A 22,239-nucleotide genomic window follows, 5' to 3' on the forward strand; every position below is an offset into this window, starting at 1 on the left:
ATGCTTCTTTTCTACTTTCCCCAAACCCCAAGACGCAGAAACCCCCAGAGCTTTAAACCATACACCCAGCCTGGATGGAAGGCCTACAGTCATGCGCTTCAATGATTAACTTCATGTTTGCCCTAAAAAGAAAGGTATCCGCAGAGCGCTCCCACCGCCTATAACCCCAGCACCTGGGAGGTGGAGGCAAGGGGATCGGAAGTTCAAAGTCATTGTTGGCTACAGAATAATAGAACCCCCGAGTGAGATGCAACTCAAGGCCAGCCTGGGACACATGACACAAAGTTTTAAAACAATCAAATAACCCGCCCCTTGAATGATTTTACGTTTATTTAAAGCAACGTTTTAAAGACACCTGACCCACATCTAGCAGAGGTTTTGTTTTGTTTTTCTTTTAACCACAGAAGACACCTATGTGCCGACCATTGTTAGAATTAGTGTTGTTTCTTCCAGTCTTCTCTAGGTAACGCCTCCCCAGAGCCGTCTTCGGGATGGCAGCCATTCGTGGGCACAGGGTTCAAAACACCTCAAGAAAATACACCCACGAATTTGTGGGGGAACGGAGGCTTTGGCGTGAGGCCGTAACCAGAAAAGCCTCTTCTGTCTTTAACGCACCTGCACACTAACCGTCTAAGAAATAAAAGGCTGAATTAGAAGCAAACGCCCAAACCCTAATGCGCAGCCGCGTGACCTCTTCCCTTTTCGCCCCGCCCCTTCGCATTAGTCCCTTTCCAGACCCAGCATGCACCGCGTCGACCTTTTCTTTCCGAGTGACCCTTACTTACGGCGCCTTCCCAATGACAAGAGGCGCGAAGCATTGTGGTCCTGCGGGCCAGAAAGAGAGGCGGGAGGCCGGAAAAAGAACGCAAAAGACCAGTGCGAGCCCCAGGGAGGGCTCCTGCGCGTGCGCACGGGCAAAGGCAGGACCGGAAGAGGCGTGGCCCATGCTACGGAGAGCGCGTTGGGGCGGGGCCTCAGGGCCTTGGCGCGGAGTCCGGGAGGCAGGCGGGGAGGGGGCGGGCTAAGGGTGCGGGCGGAGGAGGAAGTGTCATGGCGTCGGGCCGTGGAGCTTCTTCTCGCTGGTTCTTTACTCGAGAACAGCTGGAGAACACGCCGAGCCGCCGCTGCGGAATGGAGGCGGATGAAGAGCTGTCGCACCGCCAGCAGGCGGCCAACCTCATCCAGGACATGGGGCAACGTCTCAATGTGTATCCTTTTCCTAGTTGCGGCCCTGCGTCCCTTACGCCCCAGTCGCGTTCGCCGGGTGACCGGGCCTAGTGTCCTGCGAACATGGCGCCGCTGCCTCTGCTTTCTCTTGAGCTGGGGAAGGAGAGAAACGCAGACAGCGTGGGCCTGAGCTGCCGTGGCGAGCCCGAGGAAGAGGAGAGGTGCCGGGGAAGGCGGGCCGGGAGCCCGCGTTGTGTAATCTGTGCCTGCGCGTGATGCGGGGGGGAATGGAAGTGCTGCCCTGGCGAGAGGGTTCCGGGGCGAGCGAAGCCGAGGGGCGGCCCTTCCCCTGCTCGGGGAGTCGGAAGGTGCCGGAGCTTTCACAGCAGTGTCTTCGAAGGCTTCCTTGCCGGCTCCCGAGCGGCTCTCTGGCACTGTGGGAATGCATGGGTGGGTATCTCTCATGTTCTCTGGGTGTGTGGCGCGCGCCTTTCGTCTACTTAATTTTTACCGTACTAAGGGCGTATTAGAATAATTTGGCGTCAAGCCTGAGCGTTATTCTCCGCGCACTTACATACTTTCAGGTTGGGGATTGGGTTTTGAGTAAATGGAAAGGAACTATAAATCGGAGGTTTTTCCATCCAGATTGATTTAGTTTTTAGAAATATTTTTTTCAGATTATTTCCTAAACGTTGCATCCCAGCTCTCAGCTTACAATAAACACCGCGATTGTTTATATGCACAGGTTTTATATGCATCATTCTTTCACAAAGTTCAACAGAAATGTAAGTACTGTTTTATTGATTTAGTCGTCGAATGTTAAAATGAGTAGATAGTGCAGAAAAAAGTTAGTTGATCATTGGATTTAATGTTCTGAGTTTATCGTAAATGTAAGTTATGTAATAAATGTTTTGCCTCGGATGCAGAAGGGTGTGTGTGAATTTTATTAATTAAGGCATGGTGTTAGTCTATTGTTGGTTTTGGGGTTTGGAAGATTTTTGAGTCAGAGTCTCACTGTGTACCTCTGACTGTCCTGGACCGAACTATGTATGTAGACCAGGCTGGCCTTGAACTCAAGAGACACCTTCCTGTCTCCCCAGTGTTTGGGATCGAGGCCTGTGCCACCAAGCCAACAGTTTTGTATTCATTTAAACTTTGCAGGTGTGAAGTGATTTATATTATACTATTTTAGCAAACACATACAAAATAGTTTGGCAAGTCTAGTTCTTGGTGAGGATATATCTTAATTGTACAGGACTCATCGTTTCAAATGTTATGAATAGAGACTTGTGTAGTTGCATTGGTTTGAAGTTATGCTTTCAGAAAGCAGGCTGCTCAGAGGAATCCTGCAGTGAAGTTTCTTACAGTGTGAAGAAGGCATCAAGCAAGGGCTGAGCATTTCTTGTCGCTTTATGCTTTTTGGCAATGCCAATGTCAGTACTCCCATCTTGCCCATCAAATACACTGTTGGTTTTAGTTGCAGTAAGTCCGTCAGAGAATCTTGTATTGGTCTTGAACATAACATTCACACCTTTATAGATAGGTAGTTATTTTAATAAACCAATTAGTTTGTTTGCTTTGAGACCATATTGCTGTGCAATGCAAGATAGCCTCAAACTCACAATCCCCCTGCCTCAGCCCTCAGGTGAAATTATAGGTAGATGGCATCATGCCTGGCTTCTCTTGACATTTTTAACGCTATCAAAGTTATGAGTTGATGACTGTTCTTTTTAGAGTAATGTAATGCATCTCTAAGTCCCTATTCCTGTGGGTATTATTTATAAATGTTTAGCCTCCACCTTAATTTCTCACCTCTTTATTATTTGCCATTTATTACAGTTTTGATAATGTTATTTTGAAAGGTACATGTAGGAAAATAAGCCACATAAGAACTTAAAATAGTTTGTGGATAGTCGTTAGGATCTCAGTTGCAAAGAAAACAGTTCTAGGAAAGTTTCTTAGGTTATTGCTTTTTTGAAGTGCCAGAAATTTCACAGTTTAGATTAATTTCTGCTTTAAGTCTAACCTGGTTTATCAGGCTCACAAATAGTATTTTCTTAGACTGGATGTTTTTATGTAGCTTTGGTTGGTTCTCTTGCAGTCCCTCTTTGCTCCTTTAATGTTTTGAGTCTTTCTCTTTGTCAGTTCTTTTTATATCACTCAGGTCAATGGTGATGTTGTAAAGGAGAAAAGAACCTATTGTTAATAATGCTTAGGCTAAGAGAGTTGAGTTTTTGTTTCAGTTCTCTAAAAGCAGTGAAGTAGTAGTGAGCACTAAATGAATTTGTCCTTTGTAAAGTAGCCCTGAATAATGCGGGTAGATAGCACAAGTTAAACTTGTGTGGGAATTCTTTGTAGAGCAGTTGGTGCCATTTTGTGAATGGGTTCACTTTTCTGTTTTTAGTAGAAAGATCTCAACACAAGGCCATTTTTTAGCCCTTCTCCCCCCTTTTTTTTTGGCTTGGTTTGTGTGCTTTAAACATACATTTTCTTGAAAGTAGAATCTGTTTCTTCAAACTTGACTTTGTTGAGTCCACATCGTTTGTGTTCTTTTTTCGCCACTTTAACTTACAAGCCATCCAATACTTTTATTACCTTACTTAATCTCTTACACGTGAGAGGGAGCACTTGAGCACTTTGCACCAGCATTTCTTAGCGGGACACTCGAAATATCTGTGGGAGCAGCATTTTTCCTCCTCAGACTTGCCTCCTGTTCTGGAGCGTTAAAGGTGTTTTTAAATAAATAGTAAATAGTCGTATCCTACATGTAAGTTGCTTAGCTCAGTAGCCTCCCTGCACACCTGATCCTTTGGTGGTGATCTCAAATTGAATGTCAGCCATATTTAAATTCATATTTTCCTATATTCTTGAGAAGTTTTTTTCTTAAGGATATAGTCAAGTGCCATATTAAAAATATCACAAAGTATCATTTGATAAGTTAAATTCAGTGGAATAAGAAGCCAAGGTGGTAGGACAAACTACTGTCTTAAACTGTCATGCATCCATAATGCTAAGGTATCTTTTAATACTCAGTGTTTCATTTTAGTGTCTCATTGACAGATTTAAAAGTAAAGAAGCATTTCTGTGCTGCTTAAAGAATGAAACCAATCTGAGCCTACGTGTATCACCCAGAAACTGGGAGTTTGGGCTATACATGTATATATACACATATGTATAGACTTATGAGATGCATCACCTTCATATTTTATTCATATACATCATTTATACATTTCCAGCTGCATAAAACAAATCTGTATTTTGTTTACGTTTTTGGGACTCATGCTGGTATGAACTATGTAGCCCTAAATGTTACCAAACCTACAGTCCTCCTACTTCAGCCTCTTGTTAAACAAACTAAAATTTTATTTTTACATTCTTGTTTACACTAGGCTTCTAAGTAACTTTTTTTTTTTTTGTGCTACTGGAGCATGAAGAGTGTTTTTCTAGATTCCTTACCTCAGTTTGGATGAAGGCTTATTTTTATCCAGGGAGCGCTACTCCTTTTCTTCTTCTGTTCCTCAGTAGTACATGCCTGTTTGGCTGTAGTGGTGGGGTGTTTTATTGAGGCCTTACTCACTGTTGGATCACTGAGGATGTTTTTAGCATTTTACTGTCAGAGAATGTGGTCTTGGCTCATGGGTCTAGTGAATGTGTCATCTACATTTTCTTAAATACGCTCTCCACATAGATGCATTTAAAGCAGGGGTTCTCAACTGTCCTGATGCTGTAATCCTTCAGTACAGTTCCTCAGGCTCTGGTGCCCCACAACCAGAAAGTTATTTTCATTGCTGCTTCAAAACTGTAATTTTGCTACTGTTAGGAATTGTAATGTAAATATCTCTTTTCCAAAGGTCTTAGGTGACCCCTGTGAAAGGGTTGTTGGACCCACGGGTTGAGAGCCGCTGATTTCAAGTATTGTATTATTGAAAATTATTATAGGAATGTGGTAGATGAAACAGTAGAACGGAGGTTAGGATAAATCTTCTCTGTCTTTTACCAGCTTATAACCATTTGGAGACCTCCTTTCTGAAATATTTTTTGCATGTCTAAGCACATAAATATGCCACATATATGGCCGTGTGTGTGTATGTCTGTGATCACAGAAATTTCTCTTTTCCCTATAGTTCTTAGATGTAGCACACAGCATTAACATGGGAACACAGATTGGGATTTTAATTTCTAGATGAGTGGTATAATTACTTTTTGAAATAGTAAGGATTCAACCCAGGGCCTCATACATACTAAGCATGTGTTCTACAATTGGACTACCTCCCAAACCTGGGGTATTAATTTGTGAAGTGGCATAAGAAGGCATAGTGTAAACAGAATGAATCTTTCTTGACTGGAGTCAGTTCTGTCCTTCTGGAGAGGACGGGTGTTGTTGCTGGGGGTGAGTGGGTGTGGGGTTGTTACTGTGGAGTGCATACGCTAGGAACGCTTTTTCATCAGTTTATAAGCACAAAGGACTGCGGCAGTTCACCCCTGCTGGGGCCTGGGCAGGGGTGATTTCACTAGTCCTGAGATTTCTGGATTAACCTAAAAAAAGCGAGCGGAAAAGGGCAAAGTGGAGGCCAATTAAAGCTGTTCTCACCACTAAATTAATGCAGATTCAGTTCCTTATAAAAATCATCACGTGCCCTTTTCTCCAAGGACCTTTATAAAACTTACGTACGTAATTTCTGTTTTGGAATTTCTAAACTTTAAGCTTAAATTTAGTATTAACAATGAACTACTGATGTGTTACTTAGCTCATTTGAGCGGGCTCTACATTTCTCAAATCTTGTTAGTAAGGTATTTTACTTTGTTATTGTAAATTTGTTAATCAGATATATCAAAGTTTAATTTTGTTTTCATTATCTTCTGCTTAGGTTTGTGTAATGATTTCATTAAAGATTTTTTTTCTGTTGAGACAGGATTTCCCTGTGTATCCCTGGTTGTTTGGAACTTTGTAGACTGGCCTCAGAGATCCGCCTGCCTCTGCTGGGATTCGAGGTGTGCCCCACACACCTGGCCTGAAAAGGGACTTCTTTTCATTCTTGGCTTTCTTGTTGTTTGCTGCTCAACACTTGTTTGAGGTTGTTTCATGCAAATGAGGAAGGTAGGAATCTGGTTAAATTCCTTTTCTGGAGTCACACAGCTACAATGACAAAAACAAGTCTTAATTCCAGTGTGAATTCCCTATCTGTGTTACTGGGGCCTCTGTATCCTTGAAATTTCCCACCATAAGAACTGAGAAAGGCATCGTGTAGGAAGGGAAGGGTGATTCATTAACTGCCTGCACCAGTATCAACAGCTGGCTTTTTAAAAAGTAAGCTTCCCTGGGCCGTACCCTGACTTATGTAATTAGTTTGTGGGAAGGCATCTTCCGCCTTAACAAGCCTTGCCGTGGTGCCTGTGCTTGCTTCTGTGCTTGTGGAAGTTCAAGGCTGGTGGCTTAAATTTTGCTTTTTCTTTAATTTTTATCCGTCGCTATATGCTGTGAGGCTTCACTAGGAGTGAGAGCAGCGTGTGTGTACTTCTTAACCATCATGTGACGAGCAATGAGAGAGTGTCTGTTCATATCTCTTGTGTAGTTTTCTCTTGAAGCAGCAGGCTCATTTAGTGACTTGTCCAGATTCGTTTTTATTAATGTGTTTCTCTCTAAGCCACTGAAGTGTTCATAACCCATGATTGTACCATAGCATACCTTGATACTGGCAGTTATACTCAGATGGTGCCTTCTCAGTTCATACTTCCCCTCCAGCTCCCATTCTGTAAGTATTTGTTAGTAGTTACTCTAACGTTGTGACTGCAGAACCTGGCAGAAACAACTAAAGGAAGGAAAGATTGGTTGCCACCCACCATTTCAGAGCGGATGGTCCACAGAAGTAGGGCAGGCCAGATTACAAGGCCAGAGCTGGAGGAGTACTGTTGACATCATTGTAAGGTGCAAAGCAAGAGGGCTGGTGAGAGCTGAAGGCTCCTGAGAGCCTTTACAGTTGAGCCAGCGTGACCTCCTTCCACCTGAAGCACCAGTAGCAGTTAGTGGCAGGCTTAACAAGGAGCCCAAAGGAACTTTTCAGATTCATACTATGACAGGAAATAGGTTGCAGTTTGATTTGTGTGGTAAAATGTGAGTAGGCATTTTGTGCATATTTGTGTGTATACATTGCATCTGTTTCCTGATTCATCTTCAGAACCTCGCTTCATTCCCTCACATTTTGAAAGGTTGACACTAACAGCTGCCCAGGCCTGTGGCAGCCATCATTCTGTTTTCTTCTTGGTTGAGGTTGTGTGTTGTACTGTTTTGCTGTTTGTTTCAAACTGAAGTTTCCCCTACCTCCTCCCTCATTGCCATGCTGCTGCTCACTCTTGACAGAGTGGAACCATACAGCACTCATCCTTTTATGTCCAGCTTTCTTTTCACTAAGCATAATGCTTGTTCAGTTTCACGTCTTAGCATATGTCAAACCTCCCTGAAGGTCTGAATAATTTATTCTCTTCTCTTGTAAGTTTATCGGTTTATCTGTCAGTGTATACTTGAGTTGTTGCTACCTTTCACCTACAAGGGTCACAAGAAGTCGCTCAAGGTTTTATTTTAAATTTTTTTGCATATTGCCAAAAGGAGAGTTGCGGTTTTAATATAGGAAAAGGGGGCTTGTGGCGGGGGGAGGGTTGTGTTTTTTTGTTGTTCTAAATTATTTATTTATTTATATTCTATGTGCGTTGGTGTTTTGTCTATATACATGTCTGTGAAGGTGTCAGATCCCCTGGAACTGGGGCTACAGACAGTTGTGAGCTGTCATGTGGGTGCTAGGAATTGATCCTGGGTCCTCTGGAAGAATAACCAGTGCTTTTAACCACTGATCCATCGCTCCAGCCCTTGTTGGTTGTTTTATTTTTGCCTGTTTTGTTTTGTTTTAAGCAAGGTCTTACTACCTAGCCGAGGCCTAAAGCTCCCTCTGCAGCCCAGGCAAACCCGCGGTGCTTCTGTGTATACGTGCATGTTTGAGCAGCTTGCCCCATCACTTTGTACAGCAGCTGTGCTGTTTGCATTTTTGTGATCAAGTGTACAGCGTTTCCAGTTTCCATGCCCCTTGCCGGCACTGCTCCTACCATCCTGGTGTGTTACCATCCAGTTGTTTTGAATGGCATTTCCTTAAGCCGAGCATCTTTAACAGTGCTTGTTGGAGAAATGTTTCTTCTCATCTTGGCATCTTGAATTACTGGTTTTTATGATTGTTATGAGTGTTGGTTTCTGTTATGCGGTTTGCGTCTTTGTAGAAATACAGTGTAAGTAGGGCCTTTTCCTATTGCCAGTTCAGTTCTATTCTAGCACCTAAATAATGACACAGAGACATTCCTTTTTTTTTCCCCCTTTCTTTCATTTGGTTTTTTGAGACAGGGTTTCTCTGTGTAGCCTTGGCTGTCTTAGACTTTGTAGACCAGGTTGGCCTCAAACTCACCGAAATCCGTCTGCCTCTGCCTCTCTGAGTACTGGGATTACAGACATGCACCATCATGCCTGGCAGGGAAGTCTTGCCTGTTCTCTCTTGCCCAGCTATTGGCTGATCAGCTCTTTATTAACCAATCAGAGAAGACAGAGAGACGGAGAACAAATTTTACACAACAGTGAGACCGGAGATTCTTCATAGAAATGAAAGTGCCCACATGCTGACTGCAACCAGATCTCTGGGCACATGAATTAGCATCTGGATGGTCCACAAGATCGTCCCTTAACACTTCTTCCTGTGGGTTTTCCTGTTTTGAGCAGAACTCACTGTGTAGACCAGTCTGAGCTCAATTTAGAGATTGAATTGCCTTCAGAATGCTGGGATTAAAAGACACTTAGTGGCTCACTCCAGGCAGAGACAGGTCACCTCTGAGTGTGAAGCCAAACACGGAGTATGAGACTCTTGGTCTACAGAGCTGGTTCCAAGACAGCCGGGGCTAAACAGAAACCCCAGTGTGTTTTTGTTAGGGAGATGAGGGCAGAGGACACCATGCCATGCTGGTTTGTTGGTTTGGTTTGGTTTTTTTGTTGTTGTGGTTTGGGTTGGGTTGGGTTTTTTCTTTTAGGCACACAAAAGTTACAATTGTGACATCTGATGTTCTAAAATTTTTCTTGTTTTCATCCAAAAATTTATAGTTGTAGTTCCTAAGCTTATTAAATGAACTTGGAATCTTATCTCACACTGTGTGTGAGATTCTTACCATGTGGCTGTCCTGCACCATTTTTTTAGTAGTTATTTTCATTGTGATCTGTGTTGGCACGGTTTTCCAAGTTTATGGTGGCTTTACATGAGCTAAGGGCTCTGATTACTCACTGTTGTGAGGCTCAGGTTTCCTGCACTTTAGTGAGAATATGTGCTGCAGGGTGCTTTTCTCCTTTTACAAAGCTCTTTTTCATTTTCTTAGAGTCAAGTGTGTTGGCTCCTCCTTCATTGTTGTTTTCTGCTCTTGGCCTTCTCCAAGCCAATTGTGCCTTGCCTCCCAGAAGTCTCTAGGTGCAGATTTCCAGGAGGGCAAAGGGGTCAGTCTCAAAGCCTCACTCCTAAGCTTGCAGTGGGGCTCTGTTCACCAGCAAGACTGCCTGCATTTCCTGTGAACACCTGTCAGCTCTGTTGAGGTTCTCCTGTAATGAGACCTTTTGCATTCCCTGTCCCTCCTTTGTTTTCTTGAATACAAATGCTGGGCATTGTATCTTTTAGAGTATCCTTCTCTGCATTTGTATTGGGGGTTTTCCCAGTATGCCTTGTTATGTGGTTTAATTATAAGTATTTATAGGACTTATCTGTTTTTGCTAGTTTGTTGTTATTCTGTGGGACTTGATACACTTTTCAAGTAAGTCGTGGAAGGATTTTTGTCCCTTTGATAGTATTCTCAAGACCATGATAATTACACTCACTACAGCAGGCTATCCTTTAAATTTTTTAAATGGTATAAATCCTTTAGGAGTGCCTTTGGTGTGTGTGGATCCTTTTGACAGTGGGTCTCTTATGTAGCCTGGCTCACACTTAGCCTACCTCCCTAATGGTAGGGTTGTAGACATGCGATTTTTTGAGACAGCGTTTCTCTGTGTAGCCTTGACTGTCCTGGACTCGCTTTGTACATCAGGCTGGCCTCAAACTCAGATATTTCCCCCAAAGCTTTGTATCTTTAAAATAGGGTCCTCTTCTCTGCCCAATATAGGGATGTTGACTAATGGTGTACAGAATTACAGAGGGTGTAGTTCTTATACCATGTTTTCATGATGGCTTAGGACATTTGTCCTAGAATTAAGTTATTCTTGTTGGAGGTGTGCTAGAAATTGAATCCAGAACCTCATGAATTGTAGACACCTGTTCTTTTGAGTAGCACCCCATCTACAAACTCATTTTTAATGTTTTGTATAAAATAGCTATAGCAGAGTACTTGAGACCAGATGATTATGATTTACACAAATAATAGGCATACAGTTCTGGTGGCTTGATATCCTAAAATGAAGGCTCTAGTAAGGGTCCTGGTGTCTTACGGAGAAGAGCAAGAGGACAAAAAAAAAGCCCTCTTTACACTGACTTTCAGGAAAACTTTAGAGTTAGATTTTTAATGGTAAGTGATTAAAATTGTTTTCTAGGTGAAAATCCAATTAGATTGTTACCTTATTATAAATGTGTAACATGTTTTAGAAAAGGAGGATGACTTGGCATTAACAACGCACAATATATGGAGGCATTAATCTGACTTTTAGCACTTTAGGTTCTAGTTGTAAAGCTGGTGCAGTATGGCCATGTTTAGGGGGGAATCTGGAGTTTTCTCTGAAGGGTGTGGCATTACTTGTTCATTGTTAATGTTTTAAATATGAAGTTATTATACAGAGCATGCTGGTAATAAATGCAAAGCTGGGCACTAGTGCTTAGTAACAGGGTATTCATTTATATGACACCAAGACCAGTGTTCTTCAGGTTGAGTTCATAGCAGTGAGACAAAGATGGGATTTGCTACTTTCTTAAACACAGAAGACAAATAGTACTGTCCCTTAAGGACATAACCTAGTGGGAGAAAAAATTACCTACAGGTTAGCTTTTTAGAGTCTGTGTAAAGTGGCAAGGAGCAAGTGGTTTGTGCTGGCAAATGTTGTATCTTCCTAGATGGTAGCTGGGGGGTTGTGGTAGATACTAAACAGAAGTGGCTACGAAACACATGAAATGTGGTGATTGTACTAGGAGGCTGATTTGTAATGAATCTTAATTTTAGAACTCAAGCAGTATGCGATAATTCCTGCTAAGCAAACTTTTGTTTTAATAGGCCTGTATTTTATCATGTTGAAATAGTAACATCTCACAGTGTCACTGTAAAATCCCTATTTTAGAGCTCTAATATGATAGAAATATAAACTTACCACATTTGACACTTTTTATTGATTTAATTGATTTCCAAGTTTTTATTAGTTGTGGCTGAGTTTTTCTATTTACCAAGTCTGCTTTAGGCTATAGATATTAGTATATCAATCAAAAATCCACTGGGACTCAGCTATAGCAATTTGATATAGACACATTTTGCACTAAAACTAAAGTTAAAACAGAGCTTCTTTAGAAGTATTTAAAATGAGAAAGTTTATTGTTTGCTGCTTAAATCTGAAGAAAGTGAAAAATGATGGCAATTCATGGCAGGGAGAAGAACCTGTGAAGATTTGGGGGAAATTGAATATATTCGAGAATTCAGAGAGGCTGGATTATCTTTAGCATTAGTTGCTTTTGTATTTATTTTTTATGATAGTCATGTAGCTCTGGGTGGCCTGTAACTCACTGTGTAAGCCAAGCTAGTCTTGAACTCTCAGATCTGCCTCCTTCTCTTTCTTCAGTGATGGGAGTAAAGGCATGCACTGTCATGCCCAGCTAACATTAGCTGCTTTTAAAAGTGTCCTTCTTGAAAGATAATTCACAGACCGTAGAGTTCATCCGTTAAGAGCCCATAATTCAAAGTGTGTCCTATACCACCGTCACAGCAATTGCAATTTACAGTATTTTCTTCCCAGTCAAAAGAAACTGCCCCCTAGGAAGTGTGTTCACCAGCCCCCTCCCTCTGCAGATCCAGTAAGTGCTGCAAGTAACTTGTCTCCGTAAGTTTGCGTAGTTTTATATTAATGGAATTATGAATAAGATTGAGAACTTTTTAAAGATCTGTCTATGATGCAGCACTGTTGGGACTCCATTCCTTCCCACTGCTGAATGTTTCGTCTGTCGCGTGCCTGCACTGTCATCATTTGTCCGTCAGTGGGCATTTGGTCGGTTGCTTCTGCTTGTCAGCTCTCTGGCAGTGCTGCACTCAAGTGTGTTGGGTTTTTAGTGGAAGTTCTGGATTGTGTGTCAGTTCGACTTCAGTGTTTTAGGTGGCTTTTTGAAGCACATTTCAAGGAACTGCCAAGCTGTTAAAGTGAGTCGTCACACCATTTTAACCTTCCCATACAAGCTGTTTGAGGGTTCCAGTAACTGCGTTACAAGCACCTGGGGTTTGTGTGTGCATGCATGTGCATAACTTATGTAAATGTTCTCTGTGTGTTGTGCTTTTCACTTTCTTGACAATAAACACATCCTGTTTATTATTTTTTGTTTGTGTGCTTGTATTAATGCCATATTGGTGCCACATTACAAAAAATCCTTGCCTAATCTAGGATCATTAATTTTGTTTAGTACAAAAACAAGTAAAAAGCCCTCCAGTTTTGTCTGTCTCTGTGATAAATCCTTTTGACTTGTGAGGTAATTCTTTGATGTAGAGAGTTTTTACCCAGGGTATAAGGGTTGTGACCAGGACAAGGTTGTTGGGGGCATTCACCTCCATTGAGTGTTTGTGTGTGTGACTGGTCTAATTTCTGTCTTTCTTATTTCTTATTCCTCTCACAGCCCTGACTGGGGGCTTAGGAGGAGAGGGGAAAGTGGTCAGTTGAAGTTTTTCTGTCAGTGGCAGAACAGCCTGTCCGGAGCCGAAGGGAGAAGGCCTTGTCTGTCTCCTCTCCCACCCCACACACCCCCGCGCCCCCCATCCCTGTCCTTTAATCAACTATTGTTACTGGCTGCCTCTTGCAGTTTTCAGATTTAAAAGGTGTTTGAATCTAGGTATAAAGCACGTCAGTCACTTACTGCATCCAAATGAGAGAGACATCAGTCAACAGTCTGACTGGCCCCAAATTGTCAGTGCTGGGTCCACCTGCCTCAGATCCTCCACATGGACTGTCAAAGTCCAGCTTTGATAGAGGACCACAGAGCATCAGTGACTCAATCTAGCATCTTGGTTGTTTTCTCATTCAGATACTTATGCACACAATGCTGTCACACAAGAAAATTAACATTGGTTTAGAAGGCTAAAAGTCACTATTCAATATGTTGAAAAGTAATACAGAAAATAAGAACTGGTGTTTATAGACTGAATACTATAAGCAATATATTGAATGTGTTATACAGTCTGCCATCGAAAAAGCTTCCTAGTGAGGATTATTTCAACACTAAGGATCAGTTTCTAAGAAAAATGAGAAATGTCAACTTATATGTTGAAGGCTAGGTAGCATTTCATAGTTGTCTCATTATGACAGACACAACTCCCACCAGTTCACAGTTAATGAGCAAAACCACACAACACTGAAGAGATGGCTGAGCAGTGTGAGAACACTGGCTGCTCTTCCAGGAGACCCAGCTTCAGTTCCCAGAGCCCAGAGTATACCTCACAACAACCTGTTCCAGGGGACCTGGTGTTCTCTTGTGACCTCAGGCACACTGAGGCATCTGGAGGTCCACAAAAGTATTTATTGCAGCAGTAAACTTTCTATCAACTGTTTAACTTCTGAAATTGTTTGCATCAGGAATTCCATAATCGGAAATTAATTCATCCGAACAGCAATACATCTTCATAAAGCTCCTGCAGGAGGACTGTTCAGAGTGGCTAAGTGCCCGGAGAGTGAGGGCTCACACCATGCCAGAGTTTTGAGAGACAGAGCAGCGCAGAAAGAAGGGGTGTCAGGCTGGGAGCAATTAAGGACGTGTGTCATGGTACAAACCTTGCAAAATACTGGACTACCTTCCAGAAAGCCCTCCTTCCTACTGAAATTCCCCAATTCAGTGGCTCTTGGCAGTCCTCTGCTGCCAGTACATACAGCAGAAGTAAGGTCATGAGCTGCTTTCTAACATACTAGAGTGTTGGTTCAATTAATTCAGGCTTAGAAATCTTTCCTGAGGTAACAGTGAGCATTGGTTTATTCCAGTGCTTCTGTTTGTAGGTATTCCCTAGCCTTTCCTAGTATTGAAGTTCTACTTTAACATTTATTCCGAGGCCTTCCTGTGTGCCTTTACCAACTTATCCTGAAGTTTGTATGTTCTGCAAATGCTTCCCTGATTAGAACTAGGTAAGCATTTATTACTGAAGCCTCCTTAAAGGGCACTAAAAATTAGTTATTCTAGTCTCAGTTGATGGTAGCAGAGATGAGAAAATGTACAGGGCAGTTAGTTAAAAGGACAAGGAGGAATGTCTTCCCTCCTCAGAGCTTAAAAATACAACACAGTCAATTAGAGTGGGCTTGCTGCTAGTTTCTCGGCAGACATGAAAACCTTTGTCTCTTCGGGACTTTTCATCTTCAACAGCTAGTAATTATCTCAGCTTTCTGTTAATTGGGTTGACTTTGCTTCCAAACGTCAAGGTTGAAACCAACATTGGAGTGAAGAATGTCAGCAGTGAGGGTGCCATGACAGAGAGGGGAGAGGGGCCAGGAAAGGGCAGTAGGAGAGCAGATGGAGAAAGAGAGTCAGATCCAGAAGTAGGAGTGACAACACGTAAAGGAATATGCCAAGGAGAGAGGGGAGTATGGATGTGAATCGTTAAAGTGATGTCAAGTGTCATGGCTTCAGGGCTTAAACATTCTTAGGTCTGCAACAAACCTTTGAAGAATTGAGTTTAACTTGAAGGGAGAAGATGAGTAAGAAAGGACATTTTAAACAAGGTTTTTTAAATTTAAGATCAGAATTAACAGTATGAGGTTGTTTGAAATCACAAAATAATATCTCAGTCATACTCCTATATGCCCAAAGTGCCATGTATTTATTAATTGATTCTGTTTTTTACCACAGCTATGTACAGGTATTGTTTTCTGGGCCACAGAATAATTTGCCTGTGCTGCTCAGATAACCGCTGGGATTACAGTACAACAGTCTGACTACTTGGCTACCATAGGCTTCATCACCTTTACTCTCATTCTCCGTATTAGTGTGTCAACATTTCTGTTAAAATTTGTCTTGGTTTGAGAATTTTTTCATTCAAAAACGAGAGTGGGGAACAGGCAGAGCTCTTGAGTTCGAGGCCAGCCTGGTCTACATAGTGAATTCCAGGACAGCCAAATCCATGTAGTGAAACCCTGTCTCAAATGAATGAACAAATGATTGAATGAATGAGTGGGCAAGTGACCAATCAACTTTCCTTTAGCTGGAGTAATTTGAGATGATTTCTTGAACCAGGTATTACAACATTGAAATACTGTGTGTGCCTCTCCCCGGTGAACTGAATCTGTTTCTGTTCAGTCACAGAAACCAAAGTGTACTTTTCCAATAATGTTGTGGATTCTTGCCTTTGAACCATGTTTACATGTGCCAAACAATGTTGGCAGCTTTCAAACTCATCCTTGACCATAACAGAGCTGCTAGTAATGCTTATGTTGCACAAAACCTCGGGAATTCTCTTAACTGCCCAGAAAGGACTTAAAGCCTCAAATGGCTTTTGCCAGGTGTCTGCCTAAAAAGGTTTGTTTTCAGGTTATAGAGGTGTGGGGTGGAGTTCCTGACTGGGAGGAGTGTTGGGTTTATAGTATTAGACTGCAGAAGACAAGACTAAAGCTGTTTGTGGGGACCAGAAAGACTTCATGGGAAAGTGTAGGTAACCAAACCACAGGATTCTGTCCCAGAAATTCCTGCCTTGTATGCTTTATGTTTTAAAAGTAGTGCAATGGAATTCATTTTAGACTGTCTTATCTTCTAAGGAGGAAGGTTGTACAGCCTAGAAGTTATATGGCTTGGGGTTGTTTTGTTTTGTTTTGTTTTTTGATACAGAGGCTTGCTTGCTAGAGAAGAGGGTGGGGAGCCATGACTGGGAATTGTGTAAGTTAGCTGAGAAATGTTTGGCAGAGACTTTAATAAGTGCCTTTTGGGCAAAGAGGAGAACATCGGTAGTTAGGAAAGAAATTTAAGTCTTCTTTTTCTTTTTTTCTTTTCTTTTTTTCACTCTCCATTGCTTTCCTTTTGATAGCGTTAGCAATTGAGGGCTAGTTTCACTAGATTATGAGCAGTGTCGTGAATGAGAGACTGTGGGAAAGCAGCTTACCTTTGTTTTCTTGAGGACTTCTTGAATTTCTTCTATAGTTGATGGCTTACACGTTTTCAGAGTGCCATCTGTAGTGCTTAGAATTTGATATTGGTACCTTTGGGTATTGTTAGCCATGTTGTACACTCGGCAAACGCTGATACACTGAATGAAAGAGGGAATTCAAATGAATGATTCAGTCTGTTTTAGCTGAATGCAGACTCATTTGCTTGAAGCACTATTGATAATTTGAAATTCTTTAGTATTACTGTTATAACACTAGTTTGGCTGTAAATAGGTATTATTCATCTTTCTGTTACCGTAAAAAGTTTTAAGATTTATATTTCTGGTGCCGTTGCTTTGGAATTCTGGCAAAGGAAACACATCTAAGGCACAGCAAACTTCTCACTGATCAGGAGGAAAAGGCCACAAGTCCCCTTGGGGTCTTCCCTCCAGTGACCTAAAAATCTGTTGTGCTACGGTAGGCCCTTAATACATGGACTTTTGGGGGATATTGAGCATACTCAATATGGTAGCATACCCCTTTAATCTTATTGCTCAGAAGTCAGAGGCAGTAGGATCTGCTCTACTTACTCCTGTGCTAATGCAGTTAAGCTGGAAAAGCCCCCTTTAGATCCATAGTCCAGTGTGAATTTCATCAGTCTCAAGTGTTTTCAGGGAAGGATTTTCCTTTCCTCTATCAGATACCTTCTCCTTCTATTAAACGCATAAATAAATCTGTTGGTGATAAAATTTGTGCCTCTTTCCCCACCTTCCCTGTGGTGTCATTTCTGTGTAATTATGACCCTCAGATAACAGACCAGCTGGTCTTTTGCCCTTTGAACAATGGGTACCTGCATTGGAAATTACCATTCTGTGGGAAATTTTTGTGTATAATTTTTTAAACTTTTTCTTGGATTTTTTTTCTAAATTCTGTATGTGTGAATGTTTTGCCTGTGTGTATGCCTGTGCAACAGTGTGCATGCCTGGTGCCCTAAGTGGTTAGAAAAGGGCATCAGAACCCTGGAACTGCAGTTGCAAGTGTTTGTGAGCCACAGTGGGGTGCTGGAATTGAACTTGCGTTCTCTACAAGAATAACAAGTGATTGAACCACTGAGGCCTCTCTGGCTCCTTTGTGCAGATTCTTAAACATTTGAATGTATAGTATGTTTGGCTTCTGAGAGTCAGTAACTACTTGATTTATTACTGACCCTGGGAATAGATAATTGTTGAAATTCCTGTCTCGTCATAGTCAGTGCCTATGTAGTTGGTGCTGTCTGTACTTAAAACCCCAAGTATTTCCCTTATAATATTTGGAAGGGGGCTACTTTCAGGACCTCCTCTTAGAAAAGCCTCTTTTTTTTTTTTTTTTAAGCTGTAGTGAAATAAAGGTTGGCCTGTTCATTTTCAGAATTCTTTTTGTGTTCTGTCCCTGTAGAGTCTCTTCCTGCCCTATAAATAACGTGACTCGTAGACATGCGAGGATTTGATGCTGGGCCGAATGGAAAGATGCGTGTGCTCTGCTTGGCCTGCTGTCTTCACTTTCTTGAAGCTATGCATCACTTTGTATTTTTTTTCCTTTACCTAGGTCAAAATCGTTTTCTTTCCCCCTTGTTTTATTTGGAAAAATAAATACAATGGATAATTATTTAAAACTTTGAATATTGTCTGGTCCTGCACTGAGTTATGAGAACTTTTTAAATGCCAGTGTTACTAAAGTTGATATACAGTGTGCCCTCTTGCTGAACTGGTCTCGGGGAGGGGAGAGAAAAATGAGAATGAGCTAGATCCGTTCTGGAGATATACAGTTCAATGGCAAAGTTTGTGTTTAAGCATGTACAAATCTCTGATTCTATCCCCAGCACCAAACAATGTGAAAGCTTTCACATCAGTCTTACTTTTTACCTCAGTCCCAGTGTATATACTTCATGCTATAATCATCTAGTCATCTTTTTTAACCTGGCCATCCTCGGAAGTAGAGACTAAATGACCAACTTAAAAATCTCTTCTGCAGATAATCTCACCTACTGCATTGTTTTTGGCTGCAAAAGTGGAAGAACAGGCTCGAAAACTTGAACATGTTATCAAAGTAGCACACGCTTGTCTTCATCCCCTAGAGCCACTGCTGGATACAAAATGTGATGTATGTAAAACAGGGGGGTGGGTTGTTGGCATTTGTTTTATAAATTTGAAACCAAAAGCTGCTGACAGAAAGGCTTCGTGTATGCTTCATGACTTTGGATGGCATCCTGAACCGTATAAGGTTTTAAATCCTTCTACTTTGATTTAGTTGCTTTGAAATGTTTGTGAATTCAGTGACTTATCCTCACAGTGTACCCACAGTGGGAAGGGTAGGTCCTATGAAACCAGAAGTTGAGTGACTCTGCAATGAAACTGTTAGCAGAGGAAGGACTAGAGAGACTCCAGTTTACTCTAGACTACTAGGTACTCTCCTCAAGTTCTGTGACGTCCTAAAATAAGAGCTGCAAGTGTGGCCCTTTGCAGCCATTTTTCTAGCACTATAGGTAAGTCACTTAGTTGGGAATCTTCACCTACTTAGTGATAAAGTCCTACGTTTAGTTTAGACTCTGATAGAAGTTTGATACATTTCAGCATTGATGCTGCTTTTTAAATGAACAAAATATTAATGTGTACATTAAATAATAAGAAACTTGTACTTGTTTAACAATAGTTCTCATAGTTCCTGTTAATAGAATAAACTCACTTATACTAGTGTGCACATTCTAATGTTTTAAAAATCAGCTCGGTGACATTAAAGGTGACTTCACTCTGGGCTCAGTGTATTTTCAGAAAAATGAGCTTGCATGTGTATGTACATGCATTTAAGGCAGGTGTAGCAGGGTCTGTCTCTGTAGTCTAGGCTAGCCTCAGGCTCAGTCTTTCTGCCTCAGCCTGCCAGTAATACAGGCACCACACCCAGCCTTTATGTGACACATTGCTTCCTTCTCACCTGGGTTGTTGGGGTTCCGAGACAGGGTGGAAGGAGAAATTTGATGTGCTTTCTTCTGAGAGCTTTGTAAGAGGGAAACTGGTTCCTGGATTTTAGGGGAAAGATTCTATGATAATTTGTCACTCTATGGAGAATGGATGACAATGATCAAGGGACTTAAGGCTTACATTTTCTAGGGAAGTAACAGACCTGCGTTGGTAAGTTTCCTTTGACAGGGCAGGTTTGAGCCAGTGCCCTTCGTGGCTTGGTGCTCCTCTACTTGGTAGCTGGAAGCAGTAGTGCCTGCGGGCTTATACTGTGTTGGCTGGGTCTTTAGTGAGCTGCCCCACCCTGTCTCCTAGTACCCTGTTGTATGTGTTCCTTGGCTTTGTTTACATTTGTATTTAAAAGTGGTTCCATTTAGAAGTATCCCACGAACAGGCATGCTCCATCTATTACCTCTTTTTTTTTTTTTTTTTTTTTTTTTTTGCCTTATATATTTGTTAGGCAAATATATAGGCAGCTACAGCTTTCTATCTTTATAGTTCTTTTTAATATTTTTTGAGACCGAGTCTCAAATAGCCCTGACTGTACTGGAACTCACTCTGTAGACCAGGCTTGCCTCAAACTTACAGAGATCTGTTGACCTCTGCCTCCCAAGTGCTGGGGCTAAAGGTGTGTACCACCACACTGACTCTTTGCCTCATACTTGCAAGCAACTGTTGTTCTGTAGTCCTCATAAGGTTAAACAGTCCAGGACTGTCTTAGTGTTGTGTTTATTCTAAACATCTCATATCATTTTTATCTGGCAGGCTTATCTTCAGCAGACTCAAGAACTGGTTTTACTTGAAACCATAATGCTACAAACACTGGGTATGTGCTCATATCATTCTGTGTTCGCTAATGCAATATTCTAAACAAAAATCTAGAATAACTTCTTGTTGAAGATAGTTTTTTAAAACTACTTTTGGAATAAAATAGTATTGTTTGTTCTAAGAAGCCATTTTTCTGAAATTTCTTTTGGCATAGCATAGTTGAGTGGTGCCCATGGCCTCAGTGTGACGGGTTTTACAGTGACAGCTCTCAACGTCACTGTGGGTTGCACAGTGATGTGAAATGGTCCTTTGTACAGAGGTGGTGGTATGTACATGTACTTTTTGCAGTCCTTTTATTTTAAACATGATGTAGTAATTATTTGAGGGAACTTTGCTAATGAGCAAACTGAGGCATAAGAATGTTACAGACTTATCTAAAGTTAAGCGTCCTTAGAGAAGAACCCAGCAAGTCCCAGCAAGTTGAGGTCAGATAAGTACAAGCTCCCAGGAGATCAGAATTTAAATCTACAGGCTTTTGACCACTTTGTAAAATTGGGACAGCTTTCTTATCAGTTATACTTCCATCCTGCATATGTGGAATAAAGACTGCTTTGTATATCAAATTTTTGTTTTTTTTATTTCACTGTTATTCCATTCTCAAACGCTGGATAGAAATATAAGTAGAAGCAGGAGTGGTGGTCCATTCTTTTAAACTCAGCACTCAGGAGGCTTAGACAGATGGCTCTCTATGAGCGTGCGGGCAGTCAGGACTACACAGTGACCCTGTCTCAAAAAAAAGAAATACAAATACAGCTGCGTGTGCTGCCATATTTTTACTATGAAAGTAGCTTATTTAAAACACATGAACTAGGTTTTAATAAAAGCTACAAAATGAAAATTAGTGTTATTGTCCGTGAATCCAATTGTCATGTTATTATCTTAATTACAAAATCTACATGAATTTATGAAAAATTACAGGAATTACAAATTTTAATTTGAAATTAGGATGTTACCTCATAGAACACAAACCTCTTTTTATGGTTTGAAGGCATTACATAGGAGCTGAAGATGAGAGTCAGACAGAACCTTTAACTTCTGTGCTCCTGAGGCCGTGTTCCATTCCCAGTACCACAAACAATAATAGTCACTATAAAATATGTACTGCCTTATGACAGACACATGCTTACACATGGAGAATGAATGCATAGTATTTTAAGTATAGTACAAAACATCTTTTTAGTTGAAATGTTACTTTGCTAGTTAATTACAGGAAAAATATAAATAAAGTACACCTTCATAAAACCTGATTACTCATTTGTTAAACTTTACTCAGTGCTCTCAAGGTACTAAATAATAAAAGCAAAAATCCTGCCACATGTAAGAGCTGATTGGATATTCACTGTAAACTTTCTAACGTTTTTTTTTCCTTGAATTTTTGAAGAGATTTTTAGAAACTGCCTGCCTATGTAGCTCATTGTCCACATGATTTTCATTAGATGTAGCTGTACCCTTTGATTAACAGTAAAATAAAGAGAGCTGCCGTTGGCAGCAGGTTTGTTTATGAGAGGTTTGTTTACATCTTCTGAGACAGATTTTTAATGTTAAAAGAGATAATACATAAATGCAGCATGATAATAATTATTTGAGGATTTGAGCATAAGCCCAGGTGAATTAAAATCCTAAGTTTTAGATCAAGTTGTCCTTGTTGTTTAAATAATTGTCTGTTTTCCTGTTGAGAAATGAGAGAGTACTTACCGTTTCTTCTGGAGGTTAATATGTCAGCAATGAGAAGCCTTAATGCTGGCTTTGGATTTCTCTTAACACTGAAGAATGTATTAAACATTTTTGATTTTTATGGTGAGCCGCATTGCTCAGGCAAGTATTGTAGTGGTAAGTAGTTGGGAAAAAAAGTGCTTTTCATTTCAGGTTTTGAGATCACCATTGAACACCCACACACAGATGTAGTGAAATGCACCCAGTTAGTAAGAGGTGAGTGGTCCCTCAACCGCCTGG

The 22,239-nt window shown here is 41.2% G+C and overlaps 1 protein-coding gene across 5 annotated transcripts in view; it reads left to right on the forward strand.

Moving 5' to 3' along the window:
- Nucleotides 1-998: 998 nt before the first annotated feature.
- Nucleotides 999-22,239, forward strand: part of Ccnt2 (cyclin T2) — a 34,743-nt gene continuing 13,502 nt past the window's right edge. For 2 of the 5 annotated variants that reach the window (XM_021641421.2, XM_021641422.2), the window contains exons 1-5: nt 1,001-1,208; nt 1,871-1,952; nt 18,476-18,604; nt 20,224-20,284; nt 22,153-22,215. In XM_021641421.2, coding sequence (XP_021497096.1) covers nt 1,051-1,208; nt 1,871-1,952; nt 18,476-18,604; nt 20,224-20,284; nt 22,153-22,215 — 493 coding nt within the window. In that variant the 5' untranslated portion in view covers nt 1,001-1,050. Of the gene's footprint in view, nt 1,209-1,314; nt 1,618-1,870; nt 1,953-18,475; nt 18,605-20,223; nt 20,285-22,151; nt 22,216-22,239 lie in introns of those variants that run through there. The other 3 variants (XR_002476552.2, XM_060371869.1, XM_021641423.2) reach the window with 3 other exon arrangements.

This window comes from Meriones unguiculatus, chromosome 18 (genome assembly GCF_030254825.1).
Source record: "Meriones unguiculatus strain TT.TT164.6M chromosome 18, Bangor_MerUng_6.1, whole genome shotgun sequence".
Taxonomy (NCBI): domain Eukaryota; kingdom Metazoa; phylum Chordata; class Mammalia; order Rodentia; family Muridae; genus Meriones; species Meriones unguiculatus.